We start from the raw sequence: 13420 nt of genomic DNA, 5'->3' as shown, positions 1-13420 counted from the left end.
CTTAGGGGCTAAAGTTTCAACATACAAATTTTGGGGGGGACACAAGCATTTAGTTTTTAGTGAACGTTTAGTCAGTTAAGTTGGGGTATACATTAGTCTCCTATCACTGCCCTAGCAGTATACCACACATTAGGTAACTCAAAACAACAGAAATTTGTTATCTCATGGTTCTGAGGCTAAAATTACAAAATCGAGCTGTCAGCAAGGTCATCCTGCCTCTGAAACCCATAGGGAAGTCATTCTTTGCCTCTTCCTAGCTTCAGGTGGTTTGCTGGAAATCTTTGGTATCCCTTAGCTTTCAGCTACATAACTCCATTCTCTGCCCTTTCATCACTTGACTTTCTTTTCTCTGTATGTCTATGGGTCTTCCCACGACCGTCTTCTTAAAAGGGCACCAGCCACATTGGATTAGGAACCCACCCTATTCTAGTGTGAACTCACCTTAACTAATTACATCTGCAGTGATCCTGTTTCCAAATAAGGTCACACTGGTATTGAGGTTAGCTAATATCTTCATTTCCTTTTCTCTTTTAGAGTTAGATTCTTGTCTTCTGCTATAATTATTTTAAGAGATTCTTGAATTCCTTCTTGATAGCAACCCATTCTTAGTCCTTTCTGTGTTCAGACTTTCTGCCATGTTTGATATTTTGTTTTAGCATGTGTGATGTCACCAGATTCTTTTCCATTCTAATCTCTTTCCAAATGCTTTTTTGTTAACTTCACTGCTCCCTAACATAAATGCATGTGCCTTTATGGTTTATTTTCTACTTGTTTATTTTCATCTCAAAAAATTAGGGATTCCAACATCCTCAAATAGTCCTTCCATGTTATTAACTTTCTTACGTAATTTTTTTTAACTTAAGTGTCTCATTTACATTCTATCTTCATATATTTCCCTGCTTAGAGTCTATCTCCATTAGAATGTCATACTTCACTTTAAATCACTTTAACCTCAATATGGTGAAAGTAAAATCACCAACTTATCCTGAGTTGCCTCTCTTTGCTGCTTTTTCTATTATTAGTACCACTATTCTTTCAGCCTCCTTGGCTAGAAACCATTGTATCTTTATTAATCTTGTTTTGCAAAAGTTTCCTGTAATCTATTTCAGCACTTTTTGTTTCTTCTTTTTTATGTCTTATCTACACTTATACCGAATTCTTACTAGTATTATCCCCATCCAGGCTTGTATCATTCATAATATGCTTTCTTGCTGAGTTTGACCATTGCTGTCTTACACATTTTAGATGAAATTAATAAGCTCTTTATCCAAAACATCACATCTAATGTATATTTATCATATTAATGCACTGACAGAAAACTTCAGTTTTCCTGTCTCCTGCTAGATGACATTGAATTTCTCTTTTTAAGTGTGAGAGTTTTTTAGTATCTGATCCCATTTCACTTTTCTTGTTTTTTGCCTCTGCTTTCCAAAAACATACATACATTTGAATTAGTTCCATTGTCTTTTAGTCACAACATTTATTTCACTGAATATTTACCTTTGATTTTATTATGCACTTTGTCTTAATGCTACCATGTCTTTTATCACACATATCATAATATCATACAAAATATATCTAGTCTTTATTTCCAATTCTTGTCACAGAGCTTTGAAAGCCCTCCAAATTTCCTGATAGGAATATCTTTTGTTTTTCATAATTCACCTTTTAAAAAATTATACCTGAGTTTATGTGGATAAGGTGAAATAGGGTAGGGCCCCTAGATAGCCTCAATAATGGGTCTGATCACTAAAAAGACCAAGCAACTAGAGGGTTGGAACTTTCAACTCCACCCACCAGCCTCTGGGAAGGAAGATGTGAGGATGGAGATCAAGCTCTGTAAAAACTCGTGAACAGTGATATTTGATGAGCTTCCATGTTGGTGAACACATCAAGGTGCTGAAAGGGTAGCATGCCCAGAGATGGCATGGAAGCTCTGCTCTGTACCCCTTTCCCTTCTGCCTACCTTGCCCTGTGCATCTCTTTCTTAATGGCTGTTCCTGAGTTGTATCCTTTATAATAAACTAGGAAATGTCAGTATAGTGTTTTCCTGCGTTCTGTGAGCCATTCTAGCAAATTATTGAACTAGAGGAGGCAGGAGTTGTAAGAACCCTCAACTTATAGCCAGTTGGTCAGAAGTATGGGAGGACCAGTTTGTGATTATCATCTGAAGTGCAGGGAGTCTTGTGGGACTAAGCCCTTTAACTTGAGGTATATAATGCTTATTCCAGGTAGGTAGTGTTGGAATTAAAGTAAATTGTAGGACATCCAGTTGCTGTCCAGAGAGTTGGAGAATTGGTAAGAATGGGGAAAAAACCCGCACATTTGCACACAGAAGTGTTCTAAGTATTAGTCATAGAAAAGAAAAAGGTTGCTCTTGCTATACAGTTTGTCAGAAATGTTGTGAGTAGAGAAACTGTGTTTTTCAGACATATATATGGATTCATTTCACATTTAAACTTCCCTATTAATCAGTACCTATATTGAAAATTCTTACCTTTTATCATAGCACTGTTTTATTTCTATTTTCTGTAACTGGTGAGTGAATCTTATTTTCTGCCTTTGTATTTCAGAGGAAAGAGATAATATCTTCTACTTAATCCTGGATACTATATCCAAAGTCAGAGCATCTACTCCAAAGCAGAAAATTTCTGAAAACCAAATAATGCCATCATATGATGTTAGAATTTTTTTTTCAAATGATGGTTCCTAATAGTGCACATTAAAAGAACTGGAATTTGAAGACCAATTTGAGAAACACCAGTAATTGCTTACAAGAAAAAGCAATTCAAAAGGAAGATCATGAATATAACAACTTTGGGGAAACATTTAATCAAAGACCAAAGCTTTTTAAACAGCTGAGAGTTTTTATAAGAAAAAGACCTCATACAATAGTCTTCACTTATTCATGGGGGGTACACTCTGAGACCACTCAGAGGATACCTGAAATCACTGATGTACCAAATCCTAACCAGGTTGTTAATATGAGCTACCAAATGACTAATGGGTGGGTGATATATATACTGTAGATACACCGGACAAGGAGATGATTCACATCCCAGGCAGGACAGAGCAGATCACACAAGATTTCATCCCAGTACTCAGAAAATCACACGATTTAAAAGCTATAAATTGTTTATTTCTGGAATTTTCCATGTAATAATTTTTGACCACAATTGGCCATGGATAACTGAAATCATGGAAAGTGGAGCTGTAGATAAGGCAGGACTACTGCAACTATAACATCAATGGTAGGAACCTGAAGCATAACTCTGCTGTAGTTGATATTTTCAAAAGGCAACTCATGATTGAAAAATAATTTATCAGATATAAGAAAGGTTGCATTAGTATCTCAAATATTAGTTATTCTGGAAATAAATGTAAAGCCAACATCTTTACATGCCCACAAAAATTTAAAAATAAATAAATGTAAAGACATAGTCCAGTACTGATGGAATCTGAGAAAATTTGTATGAGAGTGAAACCATACCTCTGTACTGAATGTGGGAAAGGCTACACTTGTATTGAATCCCTGATCCAGCATCAGAAAACACATGTTGGAGAGAAACCTTATGAATGTAAAATAGGTGGTAAATCCTTCACCTGGAATGCTAATCTTATCCAATATCAAAGAATACATACTGGAGAGAAACATTATGAATGCAATGAATTTGGGAAAGCTTTTAGTCAGAGCACTAATCTTATTCAGCATCAAAGAGTCCATACTGGGGAGAAACCTTATGAGCATAATGAATGTGAAAAAGCCTTTAGTCCTAGGTCATCCCTTAGAAATCATGATAGAATCCATTCTTGAGAAAAACCCTATCCTTGTAATGAAGGTGGGAAAGCCTTCAGTCATATCTCTGCCCTTACTCAACATCATAGAATTCCCACTGGAAAGAAACCTATGAATGTATTGAATGTGGAAAAACCTTCAGCCACAGCACCCACCTAATTGAACATCAGGGAATTCATTCTGGGGAAAAAATCCTACCAGTGTAAGGAATGTTGGAAAGTGTTCTGTCACAGTACGTCACTAATCCAACATCAGAGAACCCACACAGGAAAGAAACCATATCAATGCAATGAATGTGGGAAAGCATTCAGCCATACCCCAGCCTTCATTCAACATCAAAGAATTCATACTGGAGAAAAACCTTATGAGTGTAATGCATGTGGAAAGGCCTTCAATCAGAGTGCACATCTTACTGAACACCAGAGAACTCATACCTGAGAGAAGCCTTATGGTTGTAAAGAATGTGGAAAAACCTTCAGTCGAAGTACACACCTTAATGAGCATCTAAAGATTCATTTTGGTGTGAAACCCTATCAATGTAATAAATGTCAGAAATTGTTTTGCTATAGAACTTCACTAATTTGACATCAGAGGATGCATACAGGAGAGAAACCCTACCAGTGTAATGAATGTGGGAAATCCTTCAGCTTAAGCTCAGCTCTTACTAAACATAAGCAAATACATACAAGAAACTCTAGGATTGTTATGTGAGGAATAACTTCAGGAAAAACACTAATTTACTTAATATTATACTATTTGTACTGAGAAGAAAGACTATTCTTATAATCTACCAAAGGTGTTATTTAAAGTGATAATGGAAGTGTTCATTCAAAACCAAGGTTTGTTTTTTAAAGACATATTTAGAAAGTTATTTTCAGAGATAATTTATTAAAATGTATATGTTTGCTTATAATAAAAAGCCTTTTGAAGTACACATAAATTTTAGTAGGATAATGAAAATTGTTCACTGTATACACAATCCCTATTTTGTTTAGTTAAGTCCTATGTTATATTTCAGTGTTCCAGAAACACTTTTATAGAGGGCTGGAAAATAAACTGACAGATTTCATTAATAGCCATAGATAAATAATGTTTTCTCCCACAAAGATACTATGCATTATTTTCTAAGATTTGTGTAATATTTTTAGTGAACTGTATATATGGCTACAAAGAAAATTGCAACAAATTCTCGGAGGAAAATATTCAGGCTCTCTCTAATTTTTTTTTTCAGTACAATGCAGTAAAAATAGAAATGAACAACAACTAAAAGTAGCACCCTAACATGATTTAGAAATTTAAGTTTCTAAGTAATTTTGGAGATAAAGGATAAGTCTAAGTCTCTTTCTAGGTCTCTAATAACTTGCTTTATGAATATGGGTGCTCTTGTATTGGGTACATACATATTTAGGATAGTTAACTCTTCTTGTTGCATTGATCCCTTTACCTTTTTGTATTGCCCTCCTTTGTCCTTTTTGATATTTGTTGTTTTAAATTCTGTTTTATGAGAGACTAAGATTGCAACCCCTGCTTTTTTTGCTCTCAATTTGCTTGGTAAATCGTCCTCCATCCTTTTATTTTGAGCCTATGTGTGTCTTTGCATGCGAGATGGGTCTCCTGAATACAGCACACCATTGGGTCTTGACTCTATCCTATTTGCTACTCTTTGTCTTTTAATTGGGGCATTTAGCTCATTTACATTTAAGGTTAATATTGCTATGTGTGAATCTGATCCTGTGATTTGATGCTAGCTCGTTATTTTGCCCATTAGTTGATGCAGTTTCTTCATAGTGATGATGGTCTTTACATTTTGTTATGTTTTTGCAGTGGCTGTTACTGTTTTTTTTCCCCATATTTAGTGCTTCCTTCAGGAGCTCTTGTAAGCCAGGCCTGGTTATGACAAAATCCCTCAGCATTTGCTTATCTGTAAAGGATTTTGTTTCTCCTTCACTTATGAAGCTTAGCTTGGCTGAATATGAAATTATGGGTTCAAAATTCTTTTCTTTAAGAATATTGAATATTGGCCCCCACTCTCTTCAGGATTATAGGGTTTCTGCAGAGAGATTGCCTGTTAGTCTGATAGGCTTCCCTTTGTGGGTAATCTACCCTTTCTCTCTGGCTGCCCTTAACATTTTCTCCTTCATTTCAGCCTTGGTGAATCTGATGATTAAATGTCTTGGGGTTGCTCTTCTCGAGGAGTATCTTTGTAGTGGTCTCTGTATTTCCTGAATTTGAATTTTGGCCTGTCTTGCTAGGTTAAGGTAGTTCTCCTGGATAATATCCTGAAGTGTAATTTTCAGCTTGGTTCCATTCTCCCCATCACTTTCAGGGACACCAATCAAATGTAGGTTTGGTCTTTTCATATAGTCCCATATTTCTTGGATGCTTTGTTCATTCCTTTTCACTCTTTTTTCCCCCTCTAATCTTGTCTTCACACTTTATTTCATTAAATTGATCTTCAATCTCTGATATCTTTTCTTCCACTTGATAAATTTGGCTATTGATACTTGTGTATGCTTCATGAAGTTCTCATGCTCCATCAGGTCATTTGTGTTCTTCTCTAAACTGGTTATTCTAGTTAGCACTTCCTGTAACCTTATGTCAAGGTTCTTAACTTCCTTGCATTGGGTTAGAACATGCTTCTTTAGCTCAGAGGAGTTTGTTATTATCTACCTATTGAAGCCTACTTCTGTCAGCTTGTCAAACTCCTTCTCCATCCAGTTTTGTTCCCTTGCTGGCAAGGAGTTGTGATCCTTTGGAGGAGAAGAGGCATTCTGGTTTTTGGAATTCTTAGCCTTTTGCACTGTTTTTTCCCCTCATCTTCATGGATTTATCTACCTTTGGTCTCTGATGTTGGTGACCTTCGGATGGGGTTTTTGCATGGTCATCCTTTTTTGTTGATGTTGATGCTATTGCTTTCTGTTTGTTAGTTTTTCTTCCAACAATCAGGCCCCTCTTCTCCAGGTCTGTTGGAGTTTGCTGGAGGTCCACTCCAGACCCTGTTCACCTGGGTATCACCAGCAGAGGCTGCTCCTTCCTCTGGAAGCTTTGTCCCAGAGAGGCGCCACCAGATGCCAGCTGGAGCTCTCCTGTATGAGGTGTCTCCCCTTAAGGAGGCACTGGAGTCAGGGGCCTGCCTGAGGAGGCAGTCTGTCCTTTAGCCGAGCTCAAGCACTGTGCTGGGAGATCCACTGCTCTCTTCAGAGCCAGTAGGCAGGGACATTTAAGTCTGCTGAAGCTGTGCCCACAGCCACCTCTTCCCCCAGGTGCTCTGTCCCAAGGAGATGGGAGTTTTATCTGTAAGCCCCCAACTGAGGCTGCTGCCTTTCCTTCATAGATATCCTGCCCAGAGAGGTGGAATCTAGAGAGCTCACCTTTATTATTCTAATATGGTGAATTACACTGATTGATTTTCAAATGTTAAAACAACCTTGTATTCCTGGTTAAAGCCCCACACTTGGTCATAAAGTATTATCCTTTAACATGCTATTGGATTTGACTTGACATTACATTAAGAATTTTGGCATATATCTTCATGAGGCACATTGATTTTTAAATTTTGTTTGCAACACTATTTCAAGTTTTATTATTGGAGTTATCCTGGCCTCATAAAATGAATCGAGAACTATTCCTTTATTGTCAGAAATAGTTTGTGTAAGATTGGCATAATCTTTTCCTTGAGTGTTTGATAGAATTTACCAGTAGAGTTTTCTTTGTGGGGTGGGTTTTTGTAGCAAATTCAGATCATTTAATAAACATACGGCTATTTAGATTTTGTTTAATACACTGAGAGATTTTTAAAGTTGTATTTTAAAGGAATTTGCCCATTTCATCCAAGAGATTAAATTTGTTTACATATAGTTGATATAATATTCTCTGATTATCCTTCAAATATCTTCAAGAATAGCTAGTGTTAACCCCTCTTTCTCTACTGATATTGCTAATTTGTGACCTCTATCTTTTTCGTGTGATCAGCCTAACTAGGGGTTTATCAATTTTGTTCATATTTTTAAAAATGAACTTTGACTTTGTTCATTTTATCTCCTATTTATCTGTCTTCCATTTAATTTATGTGTGCTCTCAACATTAATATATCCTTCATTTAATCTCTGGTATTTGCATTTATTTAATTACATAAAGTAATATTCAGTACTTATCTTTAAATATCAGATATTTCTAGAAAAACTGCTATCCAAAAATAGCACTGGATATAGGAGATATTTTAATCATCATTACAGCTACAACAACCAATTACCATAAAAGGGTATAACCTTAATAAAATCATTGTCACTTCTTGGAAAAAAATTCTTCAAGCCTTGAAGTATGGCATCTTTAACACCTAATTCTGAAGTGTTATTTCTACTTGCTATGGTAGGAAGGTCTTGGGACTCCATCTTCAGATGGTTCAGAGACAATAATCATTGTGTCTTTGTTGAATTTTTCTCTTGAGCTGTATTGTAGCAATCTGTTTAAACAACATCTTCACTATCAGAAGAGAGATTAGTATACTGTATTCTTCTTTGATTCTTGAAATATAAAGTACTTTCTTTTCTTCATTTTCTGGAGTTTTGGAATACTAAAATCCTTTTTTTTTTTTTCCAGTTCTGTCTGAACCAGGGGTGCATGCCCTGCTAACTTTCCCTTCAGCATTCTCCTATTAAGCACTAAATAATAATAATAAATAATAATAATAGTAGTAGTAATAAAGCAGGGCAAGGCTAGGAGGATTTTAGGGAGTATTTTGGTGCTTCCTCAATCTTACTCCTTTTCTCAAAAAGAAAATGGTCCAGGTTGAAAAGATTCCTATTGGTAAAAGCCACCAACTTGTGGAGTTTGGGCTTTAAAAGACCTGTTATCCCAGCACATACAGTCATGTTCCCTCTCAATCCCCCAATGCCCAACCATGGCAAGAGGCTCCCTGCACTATGCTGCCTCCTCCCTCAAGAAAGGATGTGCCAGAGACTGCACTTTGACACTGAGGGACACTGAGGGGCAGTAAGGAGTGAAAGAGTGAGAGCCAGGGAGGCCATGCTCATGGACACCTACCACCTCTATTTATTTTTAGTTTACTTTGCTCTTTTTTTCCAGGCTTCATAGGGTGCGATGTTAGGTCATTGATTTGAAACTTTTCTTTTTTTTCAAATTATAAATATTTAAAACTATAACATTTCCTCTAAATACTGCATTAGCTGCACCCACAAATTTTGATGTAGTATGTTTGTTGTCATTTAATTGACTTGAACATTTTTAAATTTTCTTGTGATTTCTTCTTGGACCCAGGTTGTAGCTGGCTCTTCCCAGCTTCAGTGGGAGTCTGTGGCAAGCCCTGGATGCCTTTATAAATCGCAGCCCATGAGGACTTCAGGCTAATCTCACCTTCCCGTGATCCCACAGCTCCATGCTTAGCCTCAGAGGCAACTCACACTCCTAGTAAGAGGGAGGAGGCCCGGCATGGTGGCTCATGCTATAATCCCAACACTTTGAGAAACCAACGCAAGTAGATCATGAGGTCAGATCGAGACCATCCTGGCCTTGAGACCATCCAGGGTGAAACCCCATCTCTACTAAAAATAGAAAAAAATAGCCGGATGTGGTGAAACCCAATTGTAGTCCCAGCTACTCTGAAGGCTGAGGCAGGAGAATTGCTTGAACCCAGGAGGCAGATATTGCAGTGAACTGAGATCACGCCACTGCACTCCATCCTGGGAGGAAGAAAGAGACTCCATCTAAAATAAAATAAGAGAGAGGAGTGCACAGACACATGGGTGCACGCACACACACACACACCCTGTCACTCTTCAAAAGTTGAGTCCAGGGCCTTGTGCCCTCTGCAGTGCTATCTGCTCTCTTGCCCTGGGGGGTTTACGGTCTGGTTTATCCTTTTCTTTCCCTTGGTTGGGCATGGTGGCCCCTTCACTTTCTTTTCATGGTCTCATTTTCTTTGTGGCACCTGCAGAGGTTTCTTGACTGGCCTCTTCGGCCTGCTGCCTGGGTTTGGTGAGAGTGGGGTGCAGAGAGAGGGACAGAAAAGAGTGAGTGGAACGCTGACCTCACCATCTTAGTTTGGTAAGATTATTAGACCAGGCTTCAAGTCATATCAAAAGGCAACTATGGCCTCACTTACAAGTGTTCTGTCTCCACCTAGCTGCCACTAACCTTCAACTCCAGCTTCCCAGAGCCCTGCCTTTCACTGCAACTGCTCTTGCCTGGCAGTTTTTGCCTCTCATTTTTGCATGCCTAGAACCTGGGGCCAGCAAGACCTCTTGCTAGTCTGGCAGGGGCATGAAGGGAATCAGAATTCAGACTCCATGGAATTCCCATTAAAATAGGAGAAAATTTTAAAAAATGAATTAAATTCTCAACTCAAAAAACTAGTAAAAACATTCATAAAGAAACAAAATAATAAAGATAAAAGCAGATATTGGTGATGTATAAAACACAAAGGCAGTAGAACTAATATATAAGGCAAAATCCTCATTTATTTATTTACTTGTAATTTCTTTCCCTCCTCTTTTTTCCTCCATTTCCTTCTTTTCAACATGGCGACACATTCAACTGGAGAGGAAGCTCTTCACCTTCAGTTAGCTATTGTGCTTGTGCTCAATTTCATCTTGGGACTTCTTTTTTTTTTTTTTTTTGGCAGAGTCTCCCTCTGTCACCCTGTCACGTAGGCTGGAGTGCAGTGACGCAATCTCAACTCACTGCAACTTCTGCCTCCCCAGTTCAAGTGATTCTCCAGCCTCAGTCTCCCAAGTAGCTGAGACTACAGGTGTGTACCATCACACCCGGCTAATTTTTTTTTTGTTATTTTTAGTAGAGACAGGGTTTCACCATATTGGTCAGGCTGATCTCGAACTCCTGACCTCAAATTATGTGCCCATCTTGGCCTCCCAAATTGCTGGGATTCCAGGTGTGAGCCACCATGCCCAGTCCCAGGACTTTTCTGTTATCTTAGGAGTTCCCTTTCTTTCTCTCTTCTGTATCATCTCCTATTTCCTGGATCCCAGATCTTTCTTTCTCTTAGTTTCTATACTCATTTCATGAATTTATCCTCCAGCAACTTCCCAAGAAAGGATACATTGAAGTAAATTTTTCAACTTTTCATATGTAAAACTCTTCCACTCTTACACATGATTGATAGTTTGACTGGATATAGAACTCTAGGTTAAATACAGATGTTGGCAGGGTATAAAAAACAGAAAAACAAAATAAATTTAAAAAGAACTCTAGGTTTAAAATCATTTTTTCCAGAGAAATTTGAAGGAATTTATCTATAATTTCCTTTTTTTTTTTTTTTTTTTTTTTTTGAGACAGAGTTTCACTCTGATTGCCTAGGCTGGAGTGCAATGGCATGATCTCCAATCTTGGCTCACTGCAACCTCTGCCTCTTGGGTTCAAGTGATTCTCCTGCCTCAACCTCCCAAGTAGCTGGGATTACAGGCACCCGCCACCATGCCCAGATTTTTTGTATTTTCAGTAGAGATGGGTTTTCACCATGTTGGCCATGTTGGTCAGGCTGACCTCAGATAATCCATCCACCTCAGCATCCCAAAGTCCTGGGATTACAGGCATGAGCCACTGCACCCAGCTGGCATTTCTCTATAATTTTCTAGCTTCCAGTGTTCCTGTTAAAAATGTCATTCTGATTTAGCATGTGACCTGTTTTCCTTCCCCTTTTTTTTCAGGGGAAGTCTTGCTCTGTTGCCCAGGCTGGAGTGCAGTGGCACAGCCAAGTGGTGCAATCTTGGCTCTCTGCAACCTCCGCCTCCTGGGTTCAAGCCATTCTCCTGTCTCAGCCTACCAAGTAGCTGGGATTACAGACATGTACCATTATGCTTGGCTAATTTTTATATTTTTAGTAGAGACAAGGTTTCAGCATGTTGGCCAGGCTGGTCTCAAACTCCTGACCTCAGGTGGGCCTCCTGCCTCGGCCTCCCACAGTGCTGGGATTACAGGCATGAGCCACCGTGTCCGGCCTTTTTTTTTTTTTTTTTTTTTTTTTCTGTGTGTGGACAAATATACAAACTATACCAGAAATTATCTATTCAACATCTCTTTTTTTTTGAGACAGGGTCTCACTCTGTTACCCAGGCTTGAGTGCAGTGGCACCATCATGGAGTGGAGGGAGCTCACTGAAGCTTCCAAGTTCTGGGCTCAAGTGGTCCCCCACTTCAGTTCCTGAGTAGCTGAGACTATAGGTACACACCATAACACAGGGCTAATTCATAGAGGTAGGGTCTCACAGTGTCACCCAGGCTGGTCTCCAACTAGCCTCAAGCAGTCTTTTCTACCCAGCCTTCAAAAGTGCTGAGATTACAGGTGTGAGCCACCACACCTGGCCCAGATCTTCATTTAGTGCCTACTATGTCATGAGTATGATGGGGACTAAGACAAGGTCATGCATCCACCAAAAAGATAGGCAATATAAAAGTAAATAAACACAAAATCTTACACATTATTACCAGTTCTAGGAAGAAAATAAATAGAGTGCCTCAAAGTAAAGAACAGATATGCAAACTTGGTTGGCAGGGTCATGGAAGGCTCTTCAGGGAGGTGATACTTAATCAGTTTGGATACGTATTTAAAGGTAAAACGTGCTTACCTTTTGACAAGAAAATTTACCTTCTAGGAATCTGGATTACAGAAATGCACACACATACAAAAATGTATATGCAAAGGCATTTGCTAGTTCTTCCTCTCTTGCCCCATCACAATCCATCCTTATCTGTTCATGTCCTTTGACAAATTTTTAATGGGGTTGCTTGCTTTTTCTTGTAAGTTTGTTTAAGTTCCTTGTAGACTCCGGATTACCTTTGTCAGATGTATAGATTGAAACAATTTTCTTCCGTTCTGTAGCTTGATAATTTCTTTTGCTCTGCAGAAGCTCTTTAGTTTAATTAGATCCCATTTGCCAATTTTTGCTTTTGTTGCTATCGCCTTTGGCATTTTCATCATGAAATCTTTTCCCATGCCTATGTCCTAAATGGTATTGCCTAGATTTTCTTCTGGGGTTTTTATGGTTTGGGATTTTACATTTAAGTCTTTAATCCATGTTGAGTTAATTTTTGCAGAAGGTGAGCCTACTTTCATCACTTCATCCCTCTCAGCCTCAGCCTTTACCCTTGCTGGAGAGGTGTTGTGGCCATTGGAGGAGAAGAGACACTCTGGCTTTTTGAGTTTTCAGTGTTTTTGTGTTTACTCTTTCTTATCTTTGTGGGCTTATCTACCTTTGATCTTTGAGACTGCCAACATTTAAATGGGCTTTTGTGGGGCCTTTTTTGTTGATGTGGTTGTTGCTTTCTGTTTTTTAAACAGTCAGGCCACTCTTCCATAGGGCTGCTGCTGTTTGCTGGGGTCCACTCCAGACTCTGATCACATCAGTCCCTCCTGCACATGGAGGTATCACCACTGAAGCTTGCAAAACACCAGAGATGGCAGCCTGCTCCTTCCTCAAGACTATGTCTACCCAATAGAGTACTATAAAAGCACTGCATGTCCACACATGGAATGCCACACCATCAAATACTACACAGTGAAATAAGTCTATGTATTCTGATATGGAAATTTCTCTTAAGACATTCTGTTATATATAAAAAATAAATTATAGAGCAATACATATAATATAGT

The 13420-nt window shown here is 38.5% G+C and overlaps 1 protein-coding gene across 1 annotated transcript; it reads left to right on the top strand.

The window, feature by feature from the left end:
* Positions 1-2548: 2548 nt before the first annotated feature.
* On the top strand, positions 2549-4629 carry ZNF883 (zinc finger protein 883). Its single transcript, XM_017975612.4, is given in 3 exon segments — positions 2549-3902; positions 3905-3984; positions 3986-4629. Coding segments are annotated over 3 exon segments (1053 nt in total). The 5' UTR covers positions 2549-3451; the 3' UTR covers positions 4508-4629.
* The last annotated feature ends 8791 nt before the right edge of the window (positions 4630-13420 follow it).

Source organism: Callithrix jacchus, chromosome 1 (assembly GCF_049354715.1).
Source record: "Callithrix jacchus isolate 240 chromosome 1, calJac240_pri, whole genome shotgun sequence".
In the NCBI taxonomy this organism is placed as follows: Eukaryota; Metazoa; Chordata; class Mammalia; order Primates; family Cebidae; genus Callithrix; species Callithrix jacchus.
This window is presented reverse-complemented; position numbering and strand designations above follow the sequence as displayed.